The sequence below is a fragment of the Oncorhynchus masou genome, chromosome 24, assembly GCF_036934945.1.
Source record: "Oncorhynchus masou masou isolate Uvic2021 chromosome 24, UVic_Omas_1.1, whole genome shotgun sequence".
NCBI classification, from domain to species: domain Eukaryota; kingdom Metazoa; phylum Chordata; class Actinopteri; order Salmoniformes; family Salmonidae; genus Oncorhynchus; species Oncorhynchus masou.
This window is the reverse complement of record NC_088235.1, coordinates 55,281,003-55,305,307: the sequence shown is the minus strand read 5'-3', so window position 1 is coordinate 55,305,307 and position 24,305 is coordinate 55,281,003. Positions and strand designations below refer to the sequence as shown.

General features: G+C 42.6%; 1 protein-coding gene across 1 annotated transcript in view; it reads right to left on the bottom strand.

Annotated features, from left to right (window-relative positions):
* The window catches only part of LOC135512334 (sodium/potassium/calcium exchanger 3-like), a 154,415-nt gene extending 139,176 nt beyond the window's left edge, over window positions 1-15,239 (bottom strand). Inside the window, exon 1 of the mRNA XM_064934256.1 lies at window positions 14,725-15,239. Within this exon, the coding sequence (XP_064790328.1) occupies window positions 14,725-14,917 (193 nt within the window). The 5' untranslated portion in view covers window positions 14,918-15,239. The remainder of the gene's footprint in view (window positions 1-14,724) is intronic.
* Window positions 15,240-24,305: the final 9,066 nt, after the last annotated feature.

Below are 24,305 nucleotides of genomic sequence, written 5' to 3'. Positions count from 1 at the left end.
AGGTAGGGTTGGTATACAGAAGATAGCCCTATTTGGTAAAAGACCAAGTCCATATTATGGCAAGAACAGCTCAAATAAGCAAAGAGAAACAACAATCCATCATTACGTTAAGACATGACGGTCAGTCAATATGGAACATTTCAAGAACTTTCAAAGATTCTTCAAGTGCAGTCACAAAAACCATCAAGCACTATGATGAAACTGTGATGATCCATGGCACGAAGCCTCCAGTGATGATCCAGGGCACGAAGCCTCCAGTGATGATCTATGGCACGAAGCCTCCAGTGATGATACATGGCACGAAGCCTTCAGTGATGATCCACGGCACGAAGCCTCAAGTGATGATCCGTGGCACAAAGCCTCCAGGGATGATCCATGGCCCGGAGCCTGCGGCGACGGTCCCCGGTCCGGAGCCTCTGGCGATGATCGGTGGTCTGGGTTCTCCGGCGATGATCTGCGGCCCGGTTCCACCGGCGATGATCTGCGCCCCGGTTCCACCAGTGAAGGTCCATGCACTAGGGCCGCCACCAAAGCGGAGGGATCTGCGGGTGGAGGGGGTCTACGTCCCGCACCGGAGCCGCCGCCGTGAAGAGATGCCAGTACCAGTAAAAAGTTTGGTCACAACTACTCATTGTTTTTTCTTTATTATGACTATTTTCTACATTGTAGAAAAATAGTGAAGACATCAAAACTTTGAAATAACACATGGAGGCCAGGTCATCTGATGCAGCACTCCATCATCCTCCTTCTTGGTTAAATAGCCCTTACACAACCTGGAAGTATGTTTTAGGTCATTGTCCCATTGAAAAACAAATGATAGTCCCACTAAGCGCAAACCAGATGGGATAGCATATCGCTGGAGAAGGCTGTGGTTGCCATGCTGGTTAAGTGTGCCTTGAATTCTAAATAAATAAATCACTCTACACACCCACTTACATACTGTCACGACTCCTACCGAAGGTGGCTCCCCTTCCTGTTCGGGTGGCGCTCGGCGGTCGTCGTTGCCGGCCTTTTCCCCCTCTCTGTTTATTGGTTTCACCTGTGTTCATTTTAGGCTGATTGGTCGGGCTTTATTTACCAGCAGGCCTGCCTGCGGGATTGTTTGGTGTACGTGTGTCTCGGTTTGCCCATGTTCTTGGGTTTTGCTGGACTGTTTAAGTCCCCCGTGTTTGGGGAATTTGTTTTTGGTGTTCCGTGGGGTTGGTGTATGTTCACCGGTTTTTGTGCATTAAACGATATAGCACTACCCTGAAATCTCTGCTTCCTGCGCCTGACTTCTCACCCACTACACCCCGGGCGTTATACATACAAGCTGCTGCTATTCTGTTTATCTTATATTCTGTTGCCTAGTCCCCGTACCCCTATACGTATCCACCTCCATCACTCCAGTATCCCTGCACATGTAAATATGGGTTTGGAACTGACCTTTTAAAATATTTCCTGTATATAGCATTCTTACTTTTTGTGTATTTCATATTTCCTTTTCTTATTTCTTATGTTTTTTTTCTAGTAATACATTGTTAATGATTATTGCATTTTGAATTTGCAAGAAAGGCATTTCACTGTAGTTGTGCATGTGAAGTGGAAACTTTGGAAATCCATGTCAATGACGTGTAACTTTTTCTGACTTAGGTGTCAGTTATAGGGATGTTCTCTACAAACATGTTAGAGAACACATGTGGGCTCATTACAATCTGTTGCTACTGTGGCTGCGGTCTGCAATGCATTTAGACTGTTGGGAGATGTTGGAAGGGCTGATGCCAGTGAAACGGGGAGAAAGAAAATAGCTACATTATTCTGAAGAGTGGGTTAAGTGAATACGTGAAATGCCAACACAACTGGAACATTTCATTGCTTCTGAAGAAACATTGTACATGGCGGCACTACTGCAAGAGTGTAGCTAGCTAGCCAGTAAGTAGCAGTTGCTCGCTAAGTATACACGTTTGGCTGGCTAGCTAGCTAAAGCTAGCATAGTTAACTGTGCAGTAAAGTAAATCCATATGAAGGAGGTTAATATATAGCTCAGTGTCTCCAAAACTTCAAGGTGTCTCTACAGTAATAAACCTAGCTGTCAAAGGGAAAGTGTTTGCTGGAATATGTGATACAAAATACTGCCAAGCAATGTCAAAACGTGCAAACAAAACAATGTGTAAAGATTTGGGCTATTGTAGTAGCTAGCTATATATTGCTATAAACGTATTGATCTATATTCTAGCTAGAGTCCATAACAAAAAGCTATATTGGTCGTCTAGTAGCTAGCTAGCGGGGAAACTTGTAAACATTACAGATAGGTCGTTCCAGCTGTTGTTTAGTTAGCTAGCCGGGTAGCTAGATAGCTAGCTAACAAGCTAGCAAAATGTTTAGTACATTAGCTACAATAACTACCTAACCTTTACTCTTTAGATACTCAGAAAAACATCTGAATGGTAGCTAGCCTGCATAGTTACAGGTACTCTGATGCTTAAAACAACTTTGGAACCAATTATCCACAGTTGCTAATAGTTACCGGTCCAATTAGTAGGTTAGCTAGCCTCTAGCTTTTACAGGTAAAACTCCAGTATTACTGCATAACGCTATATTTATCTTTGATCATTCAATTCTGTTGCAGAAGAGTGAGGAGGAGAGTGGATGTCGTAGATACTGTTAGCTGTGCTGTGCTCCATAGCGATTAGCAAAGTTACCTTGACCCTGGTTTTTATAAATCACAGTGTGGACTGAGCCAGAGACCATACACTGAGCAAAAACTATCCATATCAGGGGATATCTTTACATGTCAGATTTTTGATATTCTAGAGAATACAGAGCATTTTCTTTGTAAATTTTGAGTTTTGTGGATATGCACCATATCCTGACAAATTCTGAATCCAGATGTGTCTTCTAGACATAATGTTAACTTTCACTGCTATGCGGATGAGGCACAACTGTATATTTCAATGAAACATGGTGAAGCCCCAAAATTTCCCTCGCTAGAAGCATGTGTTTCAGACATAAGGAAGTGGATGGCTGCAAACTGTCTACTTTTAAACTCGGACAAAACAGAGATGCTTGTTCTAGGTCCCAAGAAACAAAAAGATCTTCTGTTGAATCTGACAATTAATCTTAATGGTTGTACAGTCGTCTCAAATAAAACTGTGAAGGGACCTCGGCGTTACTCTGGACCTTGATCTCTCTTTTGAAGAACATATCAAGACTGTTTCAAGGACAGCTTTTTTCCATCTACGTAACATTGCAAAATCAGAAACTTTCTGTCCAAAGATGATGCAGAAAAATGTATCCATGCTTTTGTCACATCTAGGTTAGACTACTGCAATGCTCTACTTTCCGGCTACCCAGATAAAGCACTAAATAAACTTCAGTTAATGCTAAATACGGCTGCTAGAATCCTGACTAGAACCCCAAAATTTGATCATATTACTCCAGTGCTAGCCTCCCTACACTGGCTTCCTGTCAAGGCAAGGGCTGATTTCAAGGTTTTACTGCTAACCTACAAAGCATTACATGGGCTTGCTCCTACCTATCTCTCTGATTTGGTCCTGCCGTACATACCTACACGTACGCTACGGTCACAAGACACAGGCCTCCTAATTGTCCCTAGAATTTCTAAGCAAACAGCTGCAGGCAGGGCTTTCTCCTATAGAGCTCCATTTTTATGGAATGGTCTGCCTACCCATGTGAGAGACGCAAACGCAGTCTCAACCTTTAAGTCTTTACTGAAGTCTCATCTCTTCAGTGGGTCATATGATTGAGTGTAGTCTGGCCCAGGAGTGTGAAGGTGAACGGAAAGGCTCTGGAGCAACGAACCACCCTTGCTGTCTCTGCCTGGCCGGTTCCCCTCTTTCCACTGGGATTCTCTGCCTCTAACCCTATTACAGGGGCTGAATCACTGGCTTACTAGGGCTCTTTCATACCGTCCCTAGGAGGGGTGCGTCACTTGAGTCACTGATGTGATCTTCCTGTCTGGGTTGGCGCCCACCCTTGGGTTGTGCCGTGGCGGAGATCTTTGTGGGCTATTGTCTCAGGATGGTAAGTTGGTGGTTGAAGATATCCCTCTAGTGGTGTGGGGGCTGTACTTTGGCAAAGTGGGTGGGGTATATCCTTCCTGTTTGGCCCTGTCCGGGGGTGTCATCGGATGGGGCCACAGTGTCTCCTGACCCCTCCTGCCTCAGCCTCCAGTATTTATGCTGCAGTAGTTTATGTGTCGGGGGGCTAGGGTCAGTTTGTTATATCTGGAGTACTTCTCCTGTCCTATCCGGTGTCCTGTGTGAATTTAAGTATGCTCTCTCTAATTCTCTCTTTCTCTCTTTCTTTCTCTCTCTCGGAGGACCTGAACCCTAGGACCATGCCTCAGGACTATCTGACATGATGGCTCCTTGCTGTCCCCAGTCCACCTGGCCGTGCTGCTACTCCAGTTTCAACTGTTCTGCCTGTGATTATTATTATTTGACCATGCTGGTCATTTATGAACATTTGAACATCATGGCCATGTTCTGTTATAATCTACACCCGGCACAGCCAGAAGAGGACTGGCCACCCCACATAGCCTGGTTCCTCTCTAGGTTTCTTCCTAGGTTTTGACCTTTCTAGGGAGTTTTTCCTAGCCACCGTTTTTCTACACCTGCATTGCTTGCTGTTTGGGGTTTTAGTACAGCACTTTGAGATATCAGCTGATGTACGAAGGGCTATATAAATAAATTTGATTTGATTTGATATTGGAATTACTCCGCATATCACACATGGATGGACATTTCCTATGGCCAGATATGGACTCATTCAATATCCTATGATATGGGACATGTTGACAAAAATTGACTGTATACATCACATCTGTGTTTTCTCAGCCCATTCCAGATATGAAGCTATATTCATATGCTTCTCTTGGCTGAGGTCCATATCTGGATCTTGATATGCTGAAAATAAGGACAGCACATGCTCAATAATTTGACAAATTTGAAATCCATATTATTCTTTCATGCACAAATCATTTTTGAATTCCTTCCAGATATCATACATGGTATTGCCAGATATTGACTCATAAGCTATCCTGAGATCCCATGTGAACATCTTTTTTTCTCTATATGATGACACATACTGACAGTAGGCCTACACAGTATATTTCCTCAGCACATACAATGCATATGCTCTTGACTAAATATGATATGATATGTATTTTGATATTTAAATAACTACAATTTCTGATGCTTATTTGAGTTTTGAGCACATGCTCAATACTTTGACAAATATTACATCTATATCATTCTTTCAGACAGAGGCTATAATTTTTGTATTCCATCTGGATAAAGGCGTGCGCAAACCGCAAGCTAAAAGCACTGTAACAGGTAGCCTAGCAACAATAATCAACTTTCATTCTTGAATTTGGGCACCACAAATGAGTGTGTAAATGGTGGGTGATCGACCTGACAATTGGAGAAACAAAGAAGTGAAAAGCTGTTTAGAAAATACCTAAAAGAAGTTAAAGCTAAAGTGAGTTGCTAATTTGAGATGTTTCTACAGCTATTCTTGCTAGCCGCTGTCTTTGTTAGTGGGCGAGAGGCTATACTGTATCAGAGTGCCAGCTTTTGTCTGACAGAAAGGCAGATACAGCACACTAACAAGGTATGTCCTTACCCAAGCCCACATCCTTCCCTCTACCATGTTTCAAAGAGAATAGCCAATTATTATATGTTGTTGTTTTGGGGATGGGGGTATGTGTATAATATCTATTTGATAGAAGAGAGATAGTGTGTGTGTGTGTGTGTATGTACAGTATGTGTGTGGGCATGCGTGGGCGTGCATGTGTGTGTATACGGCAAAGGCTGCTCTCTTCTTTGGTGGAGGAGATAAAGGAGTTGTTTTTATCACTGGATGTTATATCAGTATATAAAGCATGGTTGTGGGAACCTCTTGCTGCACTGGGAGAGTTGATTCAAATGTGACAGTAGAGGGCTCTCTCTAAAATTAGCTTACATTCCCCAGTCCTAAACCTTAACCATTACGGAATGGAGAAAATGCAACATTTTAGATCAGCGTCTCTAGGGGGCAACTTTACCCCAGTCTGTCATTCTCTCCTGTTCAACAAACCACACCAGGTAGGCACAGTGCCGTGCAAAATTATTCATCCCCCTTGACGTTTTTCCCATTTTGTTGCATTACCTGATTTTTATTTGGATTTCATGTAATGGACATACACAAAATAGTCCAAATTGGTGAAGTGAAATGGAAAAAATAATGTGTTTCAACAAAAACTGAAAAGTGGTGCGTGCAAATATATATATATTCTCACCCCCTTTGCTATGACGGCCCTAAATAAGATCTGGTGCAAACAATTACCTTCAGAAGTCACATAATTAGTTAATAAAGTCCACCTGTGTGCAATGTATGTGTCACATGATACATACATCTGTTCTGAAAGGGTTGGGTTATAAAACATATTCTAAACTTTGAACATCCCACAGAGCAACATTAAATCCATTATTAAAAAATTTAAAGAATATTGCACCAATATTGCACCATAAAATACCTGCCAAGAGCGGGCTGCACCTCAAAACTCACAGACCAGGCAAGGAGGGCATTAATCAGAGAGGCAAAAAAAAGACCAAAGCTAACACTGAAGGAGCTGCAAAGCTCCACAGTGGAGATAGGAGTATCGGTCCATAGGACCGCTTTAAGCCGTACACTCCACAGAGCTGGGCTTTATGGAAGAGTGGCCAGAAAAAAGCCATTGCTTAAAGACAAAAATAAGCAAACACATTTGGTGTTTGCCAAAAGGCATGTGGGAGACTCCCCAAACATATGGAAGAATGTACTCTGGTCAGATGAGACTAAAATTGAGCTTTGTGACCTTCAAGGAAAACGCTATGTCTGGCACAAACCCAACACCTGCATCACCCCGAGAACACCATCCCCACAGTGAAGCCTGGTGGTGGCAGCATCATGCTATGGGGGACTGGGAAACTGGTCAGAATTGAAGGAATGATGGATGGTGCTAAATACATGGAAATTCTTGACAGAAACTTGTTTCAGTCTTCCAGAGATTTGAGACTTAGACGGAGGTTCACCTTCCAGCAGGACAATATCCCTAAGCATACTGCTAATGTAACACTCCAGTGGTTTTAGGAGGAAACATTTAAATGTCTTGGAATGGCCTAGTCAATGTCCAGACCTCAATCTATTTGAGAATCTGTCGTATTACTTACAGATGGCTGTACACCAGCGGAAGACATCCAACCTGAAGGAGCTGGAGCAGTTTTGCCTTGAAGACTGGGCAAAAATCCCAGTGGCTAGATGTGCCAAGCTTATAGAGACGTACCCCAAGAGACTTGCAGCTGTAATTGCTGCAAAAGGTGGCTCTACAAAGTATTAATTCTGGGGGGTGAATAGTTATGCACACTCAAGTTTTCTGTTTTTTTGTCTTATTTCTTGTTTGCTTCACAATAAAAAATATTTTGCATCTTCAAAGTGGGCATGTTGCGTAAATCAAATGATACAAACCCCCCAAAAATCTATTTTAATTCCAGGTTATAAGGCAACAAAATAGGAAAAATGCCAAAGGGGGTGAATACTTTCGCAAGTCACTGTCACTCACAGAGATTTGATGTAAATAATCCCTGTTTACCTGGGCCTTGTCAATCACATAACAGCCTCCACTTTACTGATTAGGTAAATTCTGCATTGTAGGTTGAAGAGTGTGAGACAGAGGTATTGAGAGAGCATAAGAGAGGGATAGATAAAGAAAAGAAGAAGAAGAGATCATCTAAAAGGGAGAGGAAAGGAGAAAAAGCAAGAGAGTAACAGAAAGTGAATGCGAAGGACAGAGATAAAGTTTGAGAGAGATGGAGACAGAGTGAGTGATGGAGGAAAGAAGATGTTGTTTGCATCTGTGTTCTCCCAGTCAGACTGGAGCAGAGCTCTGCTCTCTGTTCAAACCAGCTGACCCAGATGAAGCTGAATTAAAGACAGCCTCAGAGAGAGAGAGAGAGAGAGAGAGAGAGAGAGACAACATTGTTAATACCACCAATACGTATCTGTTTATTTATCTTCCCATATTCGTACTACAAATATTTGCACATTGTTAAAACACTTTACATAGCTGATAATATAACACCTGAAATGTCTTTTTTATCTTTAAAAATATTTTTTAAACCTTTGAGTTCAATGTTTACTGTTCATTTCTAATAGTTTTTGGTTAATGTTGTGATATATGTTTCTTGTCAGTTTTGTTTTCTAATGTAAACATGTTTCTCATGCCAATAAAGCCCCTTTGAATTGAATTGAGAGAGAGTGTGTGTGTGTGTGTTTGTGTGTGTGTATGTAAAACAGGAAGTGAGAGATGAAGAAACTAGCTAAAGTGCAGGCTATCTCCCTCCCGGGTGGCGCAGGGGTCTAAGGCACTGCATCGCAGTGCTAGCTGTGCCACCAGAGACTCTGGGTTTGAGCCCAGGCTCTGTCGCAGCAGGCTGTGACCAGGAGGTCCATGGTGCGACGCACAATTGGCCTAGCGTCGTCCTGGTTAGGGAGGGTTTGGCCGGTAGGGATATCCTTGTCTCATCGTGTACTCCTGTGGCAGGCCGGGCGCAGTGCACGCTGACCAGGATGCTAGGTGCACGGTGTTTCCTCCGACACATTGGTGCGGCTGGCTTCCAAGTTGGATGCGTGCTGTGGTAAGAAGCAGTGCGGCTTGGCTTGAAGAAACTAGCTAAAGTGCAGGCTACCTGCCTCCCGGGTGGCGCAGGGGTCTAAGGCACTGCATCGCAGTGCTAGCTGTTGAGTTGTGTTTCGGAGGGCATGGCTCTCAACCTTCATCTCTCCAGAGCCCGTATGGGAGCTGTAGCGATGAGACAAGATAACAATTGGATACCATGAAATTGGGGAGAAAAAGGGGGTAAAATTAAAAACAAAAAAGGGGCAGGCTCATTCCCACTCTACCTCCACTACTAACAATTGGATACCATGAAATTGGGGAGAAAAAGGGGGTAAAATTAAAAACAAAAAAGGGGTAGGCTCGTTCCCACTCTACCTCCATACATATGTCACTTTCTCTGTTTTTTCAGTATTCTCAATCATTGCAACCTCAGGGTTCATAGTCATAAAGTACTCCTTTGCTCTGTGTGCTGTTTGTAAGTGTTCCGCCATCATTCACCACTCACAACCATGTTACACGATGAGATGATCTTCAGACCAGAAGAGTACATTTGTGCCCAGATGACACTCCATACATTGAATGTGTCCATTTGTATCAGTGACATCTAGGCATAGAGATCCTAATAGATTACTCGAGGGGGTATGTCATTAACCATCAAAGATCCAGAATGGGATAAAAATGGCAGCCATATTGCTCAGGGAGAAATGCAAACCAGTCTGATTGGAAGGAATGGCTGAAGAGCACTGTTTCCCAAACTCGGTCCTGGGGACCCTAAGAGGTGCACGTTTTGTTTTTTATCCTAGCACTACACATCTGATTAAAATAATGAACTCATCATTGATTATTTGAATCAGCTGTGAACTGCTAAGGCAAAAATCAAAATGTGCACCCCTTAGGGTCCCCAGACTGAGTTTGGGAAAACGCTGCAGTAGAGATATGATCCTGATTTTACTTATTCATAAAAATTAAAGTAAGGCATGTGGTAAATTAGCAATTGTGTAATAGAAGTATTGTCAACCTAAAATATAGTAATATAATTATAAATAAGGTTTCTACATGTTTTATACAAACGTTCTGTATACAGTGCATTTGTAAAGATTTCAGACCCCTTGACTTTTTCCACAATTATGACTTTTTCCACAATTATTACAGCCTTATCTTGAAATGTATTTTTTTTTATTCCCCCATCAATCTAAACACAATACCCCATAATGACAAAGCAAAAACTTGTTTTTTGAAATGTATGCAAATTTATAAAAAAGAAACATCTGAAATATCACATTTACATAAGTATTTTGTTGAAGCACGTTTGGCAGCGATTACAGCCTTGCGTCTTATTGGGTATACAAGCTTGGCACACCTGTATTTGAGGAGTTTCTCCTATTCTTCTCTGCAGATCCTTTCAAGCTCTGTCAGGTTGGATAGGGAGCGATGCTGTACAGATATTTTCAGGTCTCTCCAGAGATGTTCGATCGGCTTCAAGTCCGGGCTCTGGCTGGGGCACACAAGGACATTCAGAGGCTTGTCTTGAAGCCACTCCTGCGTTGTCTTGGCTGTGTGCTTAGGCTTATTGTCCTGTTGGAAGGTGAAACTTCACCCCAGTCTGAGGTCCTGAGTGCTCTGGAGTAGGTTTTCATCAATGATCTCTCTGTACTTTGCTCTGTTCCTCTTTGCCTGGATCCTGACTAGTCTCCCAATCCTTGCCGCTGAAAAACATCCCCACAGCATGATGCTGCCACCACCATGCTTCATCGTAGGGATGGTGCCAGGTCTCCTCCAGATGTGACACTTGGCATTCAGGTCAAAGAGTTCAATGTTGGTTTCATCCGACCAGATAATCTTCTTTCTAATAATCTGAGAGTCCATTAGGTGCCTTTTGGCAAACTCAAAGCAGGCTGTCATGTGCCTTTTACTGAGGAGTGGCTTCCATCTGGCCATTCTAATATAAAGGCCTGATTGGTGGAGTGCTGTAGAGATGGTTGTCCTTCTGGAAGCTTCTCCCATTTCCTGATTGCTTAGTTTGGCTGGGCGGCCAGCTCTAGTCTTGGTGGTTCCAAACTCCTTTCATTTAAGAATGATGGAGGCCACTGTGTTCTTGGGGACCTTTAATGCTGCAGACATTTTTTGGTACCCTTCCCCAGATCTGTGCCTCCACACAATCCTGTCTCAGAGCTCTAAGGACAATTCCTTCGATCTCATGGCTTGTTTCTTGCTTTGACATGCACTGTCAACTGTGGGACCTTAAATAGACAGGTGTGTGCCTTTCCAAATCATGTCCAATCAATTGAATTTACCACAGGTGGACTCCAATCAAGTTGTAGAAACATCTCAAGGATGAACAATGGAAACAGGATGACCTGAACTCAATTTTGAGTCTCATAGCATAGGGTCTTGAATACTTATGTAAATAAGGTATTTCATATTAGTATTATTTTTTATATATTTGCAAACATTTCTAAAAACCAATTTTTGCTTCGTCATTATGGGGTATTGTGTGTACATTAGATTGATTAGGAAAGTGTTTCATTTAATCCATTTTAGAATAACGCTGTAACGTAACAAAATGTGTAAAAAGTCAAGGGGTCTGAATACTTTCCGAATCCACTGTAATAAAGTCCAAAAATAATATTGCAATATGCAACTGTATCGATTTTCTCCACCATCACTACCATCGTCATGTCAGTCATTTCTTTGACACATATAGTCACAACAAACATTCAGCTTCCCCATAAGATAAAACTTCATTCTGTATTTGGTCAGTAGCATTATGTGAAAATGATTGATTGTTTTATGATATTTCTTGTTTTGACAGTGTGTAAGGGGAATAATGAAGGAAGATGTCACCAGAATCTCACTTCCCTCTTGGAAACTCTTTTGACTTTGCAAGAACGTGCATTTTTTTCACTTTTCTTCAGTTTATGTTCAGGTGAAAATACTAAGGTCATCTTATGCTTAGTTCCTCTTTCAATAGACCCATATTGCACAAAGGGTTAAGTAATTTGGTGACAGAGCAACAGACGCGCAGCTACCAACTCCAGAGGATTATTAAATGCCACACAAACCTAAAACTATATTCGTAACCAACTGGGAATTGGGAATTTACCAGTTGTGAAGTCGTAAATACCAGTTGGATGCATTTACGTGCTTTGAACTGGTTGACAAAGGCTAATTGGCTAATGGCCAACAAGCTGCGTAAACAGGATGTAAATACACGTAAATGTAGTTTAGTCAGCTTATTATTTTTTAAATAGCGTTTAGTCATCTTTTTATTTAATTAATTATCATTCACCCACTTATTATTGCGTTCCTATCAATTTTCCACTGCGAACAAGTGGAATCATGATTCAGGTATGCTCGTTTTGTTTGCCTACTCCCCCTGGATTTTCCTTGTTAGCAGCGCATTCATTCACCACTCTGTCCAATGGCAAACTCCGGCCAAGGCACAGGCCGAGACGCGAAATGAACTACCTCAGCCCAGACCAACGCTGACAGTGGCCTTGCATGATAACGGACATAAGGCCATTTTTTAAAACTTCCCTCGACTCCTGCTGTGTCAACAGACTCTCTGAGAATGAGTGTAGGCTACAACTGGTAAATAGTCGCTGATATTTCAGTCAGAAGCCAGCTAAAATCATAACAAAAGATAGGCTACTATAAGTTCTCATAACAAAATAATTTTGCTTTACAGAGAGTAGTGTGAGACAGACAATTTTGAGGCAGGCTGCAATGCAAAGGAGACACAGAGAGAGGAAGCAAGCAGAGAGAGGTTTGTAGTACAGTGGTTCCCAAACTTGGGGTCGGGGACCCATGTGGTGTCCCCAGAATTTTAAATAGGGTCCCCTGAGAGAATATTTCATCTTATCAAACAGATGAATAACTTGTTTCTCTTCAAATAGGTATAGAATACAATATTTTAGAGTAAACTAAGAGCCTTTTACACTGGTGCACTTTAGCGGCATACAATACAGAAAACTGAATTGCAGTGCAGCTCACATGAGATGCTGTAAACATGAACGTGATTAAAAAGATAACACTTTTCTAGTGTCCAGTCCAAATTAACTATTTTGAGAGGGCGACCTGATGTGCATTTTGTGTAATTTTTAACTACAGAAAATTACATTTGGCCTTTTTTCATAGGTGTGGATTGGTTCAAATCACAAGTTTGTTTGGGAAGCCCGTAATTTGGGTAGTGTGCGTGGCAATAGGTCTAGCTGATTGAGCTGCGGCTGTCAGTGAAAAGCGTCTAAAATATTTGTGAAGATAACGTGTCTTGAGTATAATTGAAAATATTGCATCAAGAAGAAGGGGAGGGGTGTGTGTCTCTCTCCAGAATGCATGCATACAGTATGTAGGAAAGTGCCCATTTGGCAATGTCTTATTTCTGATTGTCTTAACTCACCACATACACCACATGTTTTTTCCCCGCCTCACACAGGTCAACAAAGCCTGTTTTTTAGCATCCATTGCGAATGATAGATCCTCAGTATTTGAACAATCTTTCCAACACTCCCGGCCTTGATAATCACCAAGCCTCAGTGTGAAAGAATAAAATATTATGATCTGATGATCCCATACAGTATACCAAGTGGAAACATCATAAAAAACTGCTTTCTGTCCTGAGCAAACTAGAGCAGGAACCCTTGAGGGCCCAGAAAAGGCTAGTTGGTAGAATGTTGCAAGTTTATTAGCAATAGTTTCAGCCCGGACCCTGTGATGCTTTCATACAATATTGAACTTCACTAGCAATAGTTCAAGTCAAGACGGATAGAAAGGGAGGCAGACAGGTGGACAAGAGAGATGAATGTGATTGAAAGAACCAGAATTTTCATCAGGATATTTTCTACTCTTTTAATTTCTAGGCTTTAGGGCGGCCTATGTATTTTACTTAGTTGACGATGAAGTTATTGGCTTACTGATGCATTGGTTATAGGATATCTCTGAGTTTTATGCTCTAATTTTTTTAGCCGCCAATGAATCACAGTCTATCAATGTGTCCATATGGCAGAGGCTAGTGCTCTCACCAAAGTTTAATTTTAAAGTTCAGATTTTTATGATTAACCACGTGACAATGATTTTGAGAAACTGAAACGTTATTATTTCAATGAAACTGTTCCACGAAAATGTGCATATAAAAGTAATCATAACTGGCACGCAGATTGGTAGAAATGGTAGGATAAATTGTAAGCTTCCCCAAACTTGAAACTCAGGAGAAGACTATGGTCTTTATTTACTATTCCAGCCATTTAAAAAATATGCACAAGCTCGTGCACACATAGGAGGTCCCGTGAAAAAAACAGGCCCGCCAATGGAAATCAAACGCCTCCCCTCTTGATTTGTCCGGGCGCCAGGTCTGTGGAAACCATGTGTTTGATGTACTTGATACCATCCCACTCATTTTGCTCCAGCCATTACCACGAGCCAGTCCTCACCAATTAAAGTGCCTGGGACTAAACACCCCCCCTCTGTACCTGGACCTCCCGTGTTCTGCATTGACCCCCCCCCCCCACCCCCTTGCAGTCTTTTGACTCATCACATGCGCTGCTGCAACTGCTTATTAGCCTATTTATCCTGTTGCCGAGTCACTTTACCTCTACCTACAGCATATGTATATCTACCTCAATTACCTCATACCACTGCACGTCAACTCAGTACTGGTACCCCGTGTATATAGCAAAGTTATCGTTACTCATTGTGTACTTATTCCTTGCGTTATTATCTTTCTATTATATTTACATTTTTCACTCTGTATTGTTTGGAAGGGCCGTAATTATGCATTTCACGGTTAGTCTAGACCTGTTGTTTACAAGGCATGTGACACATGATTTGATTTGTTGCAACTCATTTATGGACAATCCTTGCTTTAGGCCTACATAACAACAATAATTTATATGGAACGTAAAGGTCAAACTCAGATAATGAAGCGCACTCAAAAACATCATAGCCTATATAGATATTAGTGAACAAATAGTCTAGAATCGCTTTATGTCCCTTCTTAGGAGCCTCACAAAATAGTGAAACTGAAAAAAAACATACCTCTCGCAAATAGGCAACTGTTCAACAAGACATTCTGACAACAAGCATCTCACCTGCTTTCTCGACCAAACACGAGAGCCCCTTTACAAGAGCGAGCAGCACCCCCATGAAGAACATCTGCCCACCGAACAAATCCTTTCGCTTTTTCCGCTGAGCTTTGGTCTTCCGCTGGTTCAGCATCCCTTGAAGCGGCTTACTCCGCACCCGGACGGTCCCGGGCATCATGCCAAAGGCTATCCCATCCATGGAGACGTTTTCACGGGCCAGAGTTTCTGGGAACCCGGACAGGGAACGCGGAGGAGTCGAAGGGAGCGGGGAGGAAGAGGGGTTCGGAAAGTTACACAATGGAAGAGGTGGGTTGTCGACGCGTGAAAGACGATGTTGGTATTCTATCTTGAGTCGGTTGCGATGTTGTCTTCTATATTACTTCGCACGGAAGTGTTGCTGTGCGTCGTGGATGTTGTGATAGGACGGAGCGCTCCATGGATGCGTCAGTTCTGTGCCAGTTTTCACCGGACACAGTCTTCAACAAGGCTGGCGATGTACAAGAGAGAGCGCGGAAAGGAGGATGTAGAGGGGTGAGTGTGTTTGTGTATGAGAGAGAGAGAGCGCGGAAAGGAGGGTGTAGAGGGGTGAGTGTGTTTGTGTATGAGAGAGAGAGAGAGAGAGAGAGATAAAGCTATAGAGAAATAGTAATTGAACAATGTAGCGAGATGGGGAGAAAGGACAGAGCGAAGAGAGAAATCCCACTGTGCATAAACTGTATTTCAACAAATATTATATTTCACCCAAAAATGTAATGGGGTGACGTTGAATCAACGGGGAAAGCGAATTGAATTCTCAAAGTCATCAATGTTAAGGAATTGTGGGAATTTTTGTGTCTTTTTTTCACCCAACGTTTAGCCTAAATCCAATAACATGCTTCAAATGTATGTTGGTTTCATGTTAAATTCAGATAGTTGAAAACTCAATCAAATGTATATTAAAACTAGACCTTGAACTGGCATCAGTGTCCAGTGCATACATTTTTCAAGCAGCAGGCTTCATTGTGAACGACAAACTACGTGCTCATCGTTGCCCTCTCCTGGATGTAAACTCAGCAAAAAAAGAAACGTCTCTTTTTCAGGACTCTATCTTTCAAAGATAATTCGAAAAAATCCAAATAACTTCACAGATCTTTATTGTAAAGGGTTTAAACACTGTTTCCCATGCTTGTTCAATGAACCATAAACAATTAATGTGGAACTGTCCTTAAAACACTAACAGTTTACAGATGGTAGGCAATTAAGGTCACAGTTTTAAAAACTTAGGACACTAAAGAGGCCTTTCTACTGACTCTGAAAAAGACCAAAAGAAAGATGTCGAGGGTCCCTGCTCATCTGCGTGAACTTGCCTTAGGCATGCTGCAAGGAGGCATGAGGACTGCAGATGTGGCCAGGACAATAAATTGCAATGACTGTACTGTGAGACACCTAAGATAGAGCTACAGGGAGACAGAACGGACTCCATCAGTGCTCAGACTGTCCACAATAGGCTGAGAGAGGCTGGACTGAGGGCTTGTAGGCCTGTTGTAAGGCAGGTCCTCACCAGACATCACAACAACATCGCCTATGGGCACAACAACATCACCTATGGGCACAAACCCACCGTCGCTGGACCAGAAAGGACTGGCAAAAAGTGCTCTTTACTGACGAGTTGCGGTTTTGTCTCACCGGGGGTGATGGTCTGATTCGCTTTATCGTCGAAGGAATGAGCGTTACACCGAGGCCTGTGCTCTGGAGCAGGATCGAGGTGGAGGGTCCATCATGGTCTGGGGAGATGTGTCACAGCATCATCGGACTGAGCTTGTTGTCATTGCAGGCAGTCTCAATGCTAAGCATTACAGGGAAGACATCCTCCCCCTCAAGTGGTACCCTTCCTGCAGGCTCATCTTGACATGACCCTCCAGCATAACAATGCCACCAGCCATGCTGCTCCTTCTGTGCGTGATTTCCTACAAGACAGGAATGTCAGTGTTCTGCCATGGCCAGCGAAGAGCCTGGATCTCAATCCCATTGAGCACGTCTGGGACCTGTTGGATTGGATGGTGAGGGCTAGGGCCATTCCCCCGGGAAATGTCCGGGAACTTGCAGGTGCCTTGGTGGAAGAGTGGGGTAACATCTCATAGCAAGAACTGGCAAATCTGGTGCAGTCCATGAGGAGGAGATGCACTGCAGTACTTAATGCAGCTTAATGCAGCAGTCACATGTCTGTGGAACTTGTTCAGTTTATGTCTCAGTTGTTGAATCTTGTTATACAAATATTTGCAAATAATTTTTAAGTTTGTTGAAAATAAGTGCAGTTGACAGTGAGAGAATATTTATTTATTTGCTGAGTTTAGTATATTGCATAATTTCTTTCAGTAGCCTACTGAAGTAGATAGGCCTACCTATACAAACTACTCCGACTCTGCATAAACTAAAGTGAGCTATAGACAAATTATTGTGTTTTGCAGACATCCGTTTGGCAATGGGTGGCAAATTCAACATTGTAATTATCCTTTACATGAGAATGGTAGGCACATGTACGCACACACGCAAACGGGTCTTTCTATGAATAATGGAGTCAACGTGTGACATTGGGATAAACATTTCCAATTGGCTTGAAACAAAACTAAAAAAGGATTTTCATGCAGTTCCACGTGTGTAATTAGAGGAATAAAACTTCCTATATGCAAATGCACCCATTACTCCACCTGTACAACACCATAGGCCTAGGACTACACACCCGTTAACCCTCCTGTTGTATTCGTTTCATGTTAATTAGTTCTGTGTTCCGGTCCAAAATGACCATCCCATTATAGCTGATTAAAAATCCATAATAATACATATACTATCACCTAATGTTGTGTTCAATCTTTTTTATCAACTTAAGTTATTGTGAACATTACAAGTTCTGAACTTCTATTTGCTATTTATGGCCTGTAGGCCTCATTGCCCTGAGCTCATACAACTTGTTTTGAGTTTAAAAAAAAGCATAATGTATGGATTATTTTGACTATAACAAATACTCAGATGAAACGTATTGTGGAATTTATCACAGACTACTTTGTGTCAAAGTTTTACAAGGACTCTCTCCTCCTCACCAGTGTCATGGTCAAAGATATGTTCAAGAGCCTCACATACAGTATATCGTTTGTGTCACGTTCTGACCATAGTTCTGTTATTTTATTCTTTGTTTTAGTATGGTCAGGGCATGAGTTGGGGTGGGCAGTCTATGTTTGTTTTTCTATGTGGGTTTTTGAGTTCGGCCTAGTATGGTCTCAATCAGAGGCAGCTGTCAATTGTTGTCCCTGATTGAGAATCATACTTAGGTAGCCTGGGTTTCACTTTTGGTTTGTGGGTGTTTGTTTCCGTGTGAGTGTTTGGGCCACACGGTACTGTTTCGGCTTTCATTTTGTTCACATCGTTCATTGTTTTGTATTTCAGTGTTCAGTTCGTCAGATTTATTTATCAGCCGGAGAGAGGAGCCAGCGATACGAGGGAACACGGCTGGCAAGGAAGCCCGAGAGGCAGCCCCAAAAATTTATTGGGGGTGGCACACGGGTAGTGTGGCTAAGGCAGGTAGGAGACCTGCGCCAACTCCCCGTGATTAACGGAGAGCGAGAGGGACCGGGCAGGCACCGTGTTATGCAGTGGAGCACACGGTGTCCCCGATGCGTGTGCATAGCCCGGTGCGGTACATTCCAGCTCCTCGTATCGGCCGGGCTAGAGTGGGCATCGAGCCAGGTGCCATGAAACCGGCTCTACGCATCTGGAGTCCTCGGTTCGCCAGCACAGCCCAGTGCGGGCTATTTCACTTCGCCGCACTGGCCTGGCTACGGGGAGCATTCAACCAGGTAAGGTTGGGCAGGCTCGGTGCTCAAGAGCTCCAGTGCGCCTTCACGGTCCGGTCTATCCGGTGCCATCTCCATGCACCAGCCCTCCGTGGCAGCCCCCCGCACCAGGCTGTCTCTCCATCGTCTCCCTACAGGTGCTCCCGCCTGTCCAGCGCTGCCAGAGCCTTCCTCCTGCCCAGCGCCGCCAGAGTCTCCCGTCTGTCCTGAGCCGCCAGAATCTCCCGTCTGTCCTGAGCCGCCAGAGTCTCCCGTCTGTCCTGAGCCGCCAGAGTCTCCCGTCTGTCCTGAGCCGCCAGAGTCTCCCGTCTGTCCTGAGCCGCCAGAGTCTCCCGTCTGTCCTGAGCCGCCAGAGTCTCCCGTCTGTCCTGAGCCGCCAGAGTCTCCCGTCTGTCCTGAGCCGCCAGAGTCTCCCGTCTGTCCTAAGCCGCCAGAGTCTCCCGCCTGTCCTGAGCCGCCAGAGTCTCTTTATATACCAGAGCTGTGAGAAAAGTTCTATATATTATTGAATCAATGTTGTGATTGTTTGTGAGAATGCAAACAGATGTGGTTCCCATGGGGGAAATATTATATTGGGGAAAGGTTCCCGTGGGGGTTGCCATGGAAGCCAAGCAGGGGAGTGAGGTGTGTGTGCTCAAACAAATATGCATGTGGGGGTCTGGGAGAGGAAGTGTGTCCATCTGATGAATGGGCATGTGCCTGAACTCAATTTTATACACTAATTGTTGTCTCACCCATTAATTTCTGTGTGTTCCTAGGCTGTCATTGAAAATAAGAATTTGTTCTTAACTGACTTGCCTAGTTAAATAAAGGTAAAAAATAAAATTTCTAATGACTGGTCATTTTTGACCGGGAACACCACAGGTGTACAAAAGTGAGAGAAAAAACACCCAAAATGTAATGAAAATTATCTAAATGTATTTTGTGTGTTCAGATGCCCTGTGTGGACAAAGTCATTGAACCTTATGACAATCAGATTAAATTAACTACATTTTTCAGAGAGTAAACTTGTAAATTGGTCCAATTCGACCAGAACACAGCAGGAGGGTTAAGCAGGGTTCATACAGACATTGGCAAGTCAATGAAAGGACTTTCAGGGACTTTTTCGAGCACTTAATTGTAATTTTCAAGGACCTCAATGATATAAAATTGTATAATATATCTATTTGTACATATAGGCCTAATATAGATCCCCCTCCCCCCAAAAGCATGTAAAAAGTATTTTATAAAGTAGGCCATTACCACAAAAATCATGAAGAATAAAGATTTATGGATGCCTCGCCGATGCATTGATATTCAAATTATTATTACATTCTAAAATATGGAAGAATAATGTGGATATTGCCTGACTAAATAGATTGGACGCATGCAACCGATTTTTCTGTAGGTTCCGTTTTTAATGGAAGGATTTGTATCGAAACCAAGTTGAAGCCAACATTAGATGTTGTACTTCTAATAACAGCACATGGTTTAACCGCAACAGTGTAGCTCAACACTCTTTTTAACTGATATGGATTTGACGGTTAAAAACATATAGATGAGCTGGTTAAGAAGCAAAGATTTAAAGTTAGCTTTTTCTACAGAAACAGATCGTCCCTTTCTCTAAGCAGTAGGAAGCAGATTATTCAGTCAACCTTTTTATCTGTTCATGATTATGGTGATATTATTTATCAAAGTGCAGCTGCTACTATTCTTAAACATTTGGAGGCCATCTACCATTGTGCCCTTTGTTTTGTTACAGGTGATAGTGTTGATAATCATCAAGATCCTGTATCAAAAGGTTGTCTGGACTTCGCTAAAGACTGTAGATATCAGACACCCGAGTTGCCTAACCTGTTCACATTTGATTGAGGTTCCTAGGGTCTCCGCCGAGCTAGGTAAATCTGCTTTTAGTTTTAATGCACCATATTGCTGGAACAAAATAAAAAATGTGTTTCATCTTGATGTTCTGGTGCCTTTCTGCAATTTATAGTATTGATTGTGTACTTATTTTAGAAGGAATGTAACAGTTTTTCTGGCTGATTTTGGACGTTTTATTTGTGCCTCCCATGACAATTTACACACAACACACAAGGCACTGCATCTCAGTGCTAGAGAGGGTCACTACAGACACCCTGGTTCGAATCCAGGCTGTATCACAACCAGCCGTGATTGGGAGTCCCAGGCACACAATTGGCCCAGCATCGTCTGGGTTTGTCCGGTGTAAGACGTCATTGTAAATAAGAATTTATTCTTAACTGACTTGCATAGTTAAATAAAGGTTACATTTAAATAATGACAAAGCAGTTTTAGAATCCTCTTGGACCTAGACTTAGCGCTCCGGTACTGCTTGCCATGCGGTAGCAGAGAGAACAGTCTATGATTAGGGTGGCTGGAGTCTTTGACAATTTTAGGGCCTTCCTCTGACACAGCCTGGTATAGAGGTCCTGGATGGCAGGAAGTTTGGCCCCGGTGATGTACTGGGCGGTACGCACTACCCTCTGTACTGCCTTGTGGTCGGAGGGCCCGAGAAGTTACCATAGCAGGCAGTGGTGCAAACCGTCAGGATGCTCTCGATGGTGAACCTGTAAAAACTTTTATGGATCTGAGGACCCATGCCAAGTCTTTTCAGTCTCCAGAGGGGGAATAGGTTTTGTCGTGTCCTCTTCATGACTGTCTTGGTGTGCTTGAACCATGTTACTTTGTTGGTGATGTGGATGCCAAGGAACTTGAAGCTCTCAACCTGCTCCACTACAGCCCAGTCGATGAGAATGGGGATGTGCTTGGTCCTCCTTTTCCTGTAGTACACAATCATCTCCTTTGTCTTTATCACATTAAGGGAGAGGTTGTTGTCCTTGCACCACACAGTCAGGTCTCTGACCTCCTCCCTATAGGCTGTCTCATAGTTGTCGGTGATCAGGCTCGATTTGGCCCAAACATAAACGTCTATGTTTCAAATGTTTTGACAGCATAGTACACTAGAGTAGAGCACAGCATAGTACAGTAACTTAGAGCACAGCAGAGTACAGTACTGTACAGTATAGTGTCAGTGTAGTAGAGTATAGTTCAGTACAGTACATTAGAGCACAGTAGAGTAAAGTACAGTGTAATGTACTATATTGTATTATACTGTAACCTACTGTATTGCTGTACATTACTCTACTGAACTATACTATACTTTACTATACTTTACATCCGTAAATTACATTTTTTCATTATCTGGAAAATACGGATATTCAACATCCGGAAAATACACCTTTTTAACTTTCGCTCAGAACTGAAAATTAACCTGATTTAATCGTCTGGAAAATACATATTTTATGTCTTTTCAACATCATTTTGAAGTAGTTTTGATATTACTGAATTGGAGTACAGGCAACATTGATGTACCTTTTTCGGTGAGCCTGTTGCAGCATAATCTTGTATGATTGGCAGAAATACTTGATAATGACATCATAGGATGGAGGCATCCTCAGGCCCAGCTATCCCATAATTCCCTCTGATGGAGGGTGTGTTGTTAGCCAATGGGCTGCCAGATTAGAGCTATAGCTCCTTGGCCCATACTCACACAATCTCGCTCTAACACACTCATATGCTCACGCAAACACACACCACATGCACACACTTCCTGTTTGTGAGATTGAGCATAATCCTAGTCCAGAGCGCATCATAGCAGTGATTCAGAACATTGAGTGTGTGATATCTCTCGCTCGCTCTCTCTCTCTCTCTCTGGCATAATTTATCTCTGTCCAGTCTTTGATGTGCTGTTAGCCTTGCATTGTCCTCTAACTCAGTGGGATTCTGTGTGAAGCTGGTTTCAGTTCAATACAGCTCAGTTTTTTCCTTCTTTTGATCAATAGAGACAGAGGTTTTGTTTGTCAAGTTAAAAGGCTTCATACTGTATCAGAGTGGCCAGCTGTGTAGGTGAATACATCACTCAGACGCATCCCTCAATGCATCACTCACTGGCGGCCATGTAATTTCAGACAGCCTTCGGTAGATATTGTCATTAACCTGTCTGAACCAGGGATGGGCAACTTTGATGGGGGTGGGGGCCACAAAAAAACGGATCTCATCATGAGGGGCCGCAGTGGCTCGTGGGTCTATGTACCCACATCCATAATTTTTTTATATATTTTTTTAAGTTGTTCTGGATAAGATTGTCTGTTAAATGACTATAATGTAAAACATTTAAATGCCAGTAAACAAGGAATATGCAGTATCACAGTGTTTTACCAGTAGCAGAGAAGTCTTTCTTTTTCTAGCATGCGTTGTGGTAAATATCCATCCATATTCATGTGTTGTTAATGCCATCAACTCTCAATGGACCACACGTTCCTTCCCTCACTGTACTCTGGCGTGAGAGATAGATTACAACTAAATCCTATTAACTAATTAGATCCTATAAATTGAAATGGCCAATTCGGGTGCAATCAATTAGCTTAATTTCTCAGTGATCAAAGTATATTTAAACAAACTAATGCTGTAGGAATACTGATCTTATCGGTTTCTAACTGCGGAAACGATTTCAGAACCATCTGAGATGGTTGGTGTCATGGCTTGCTGAATTGAAATGGGACTACCCAAAGGTCATACAGCCCTGTACAGTACGTCGACATTTATATAATTCTGTGTATCAGAATGATAAACCCATGAAATGACATCTGTGCTCTCCATTTCCACATGACAGTGCCACCTCAGGGATTAAATGAATAAGAGGTGTATAATGACTTGACGCCCATGTCATATTAATGCTACTGTCCTCGCTATCCTGTTGCTGCCTCCACTGAATACCAATGTCTCCTGGTTTTGCAGGACAGTCAGAGAAGTAACTGGAGTAACTGGAGTGACAAGCTAGCTTCTTGCTTTAGAATGTTGAGCGGTTGGCGTGAGTGTGTTATTTACTTGGGGATGCAGGGATGCGGGTTCGAATGCACATACACAGTGCACATACACAGCGGTGCTCATTGGGTGACTAATCCAGAAATTATCTGCCACTGGCACTGAGTAAAACCTGTGTGTCTATGTATGCTGATGACTCAACACTGTACACATTAGCTACCACAGCAAGTGAAATCACTGCAACACTTAACAAAGAGCTGCAGTCAGTATGAGTGGCAAGAAATGAGCTGGTCCTAAATATTTCAAAAACAAAAAGCATTGTATTTGAGCATGTTGAGGAGATTAAACTGCTGTAAGGTCCTTCTGTCGAGCTGTGAATTTCAAACAAATCAAATTTTATTTGTCACATACACATGGTTAGCAGATGTTAATGCGAGTGTAGCGAAATGCTTGTGCTTCTAGTTCCGACAATGCAGTAATAACCAACAAGTAATCTAACTAACAATTCCTAAACTACTGTCTTATACACAGTGTAAGGGGATAAAGAATATGTACATAAGGATATATGAATGAGTGATGGTACAGAGCAGCATAGGCAAGATACAGTAGATGGTATCGAGTACAATATATACATATGAGATGAGTATGTAAACAAAGTGGCATAGTTAAAGTGGCTAGTGATACATGTATTACATAAGGATGCAGTCAATGATATAGAGTACAGTATATACGTATGCATATGAGATTCATAATGTAGGGTAAGTAACATTATATAAGGTAGCATTGTTTAAAGTGGCTAGTGATATATTTACATCATTTCCCATCAATTCCCATTATTAAAGTGGCTGGAGTTGAGTCAGTGTCAGTGTGTTGGCAGCAGCCACTCAATGTTAGTGGTGGCTGTTTAACAGTCTGATGGGCCTTGAGATAGAAGCTGTT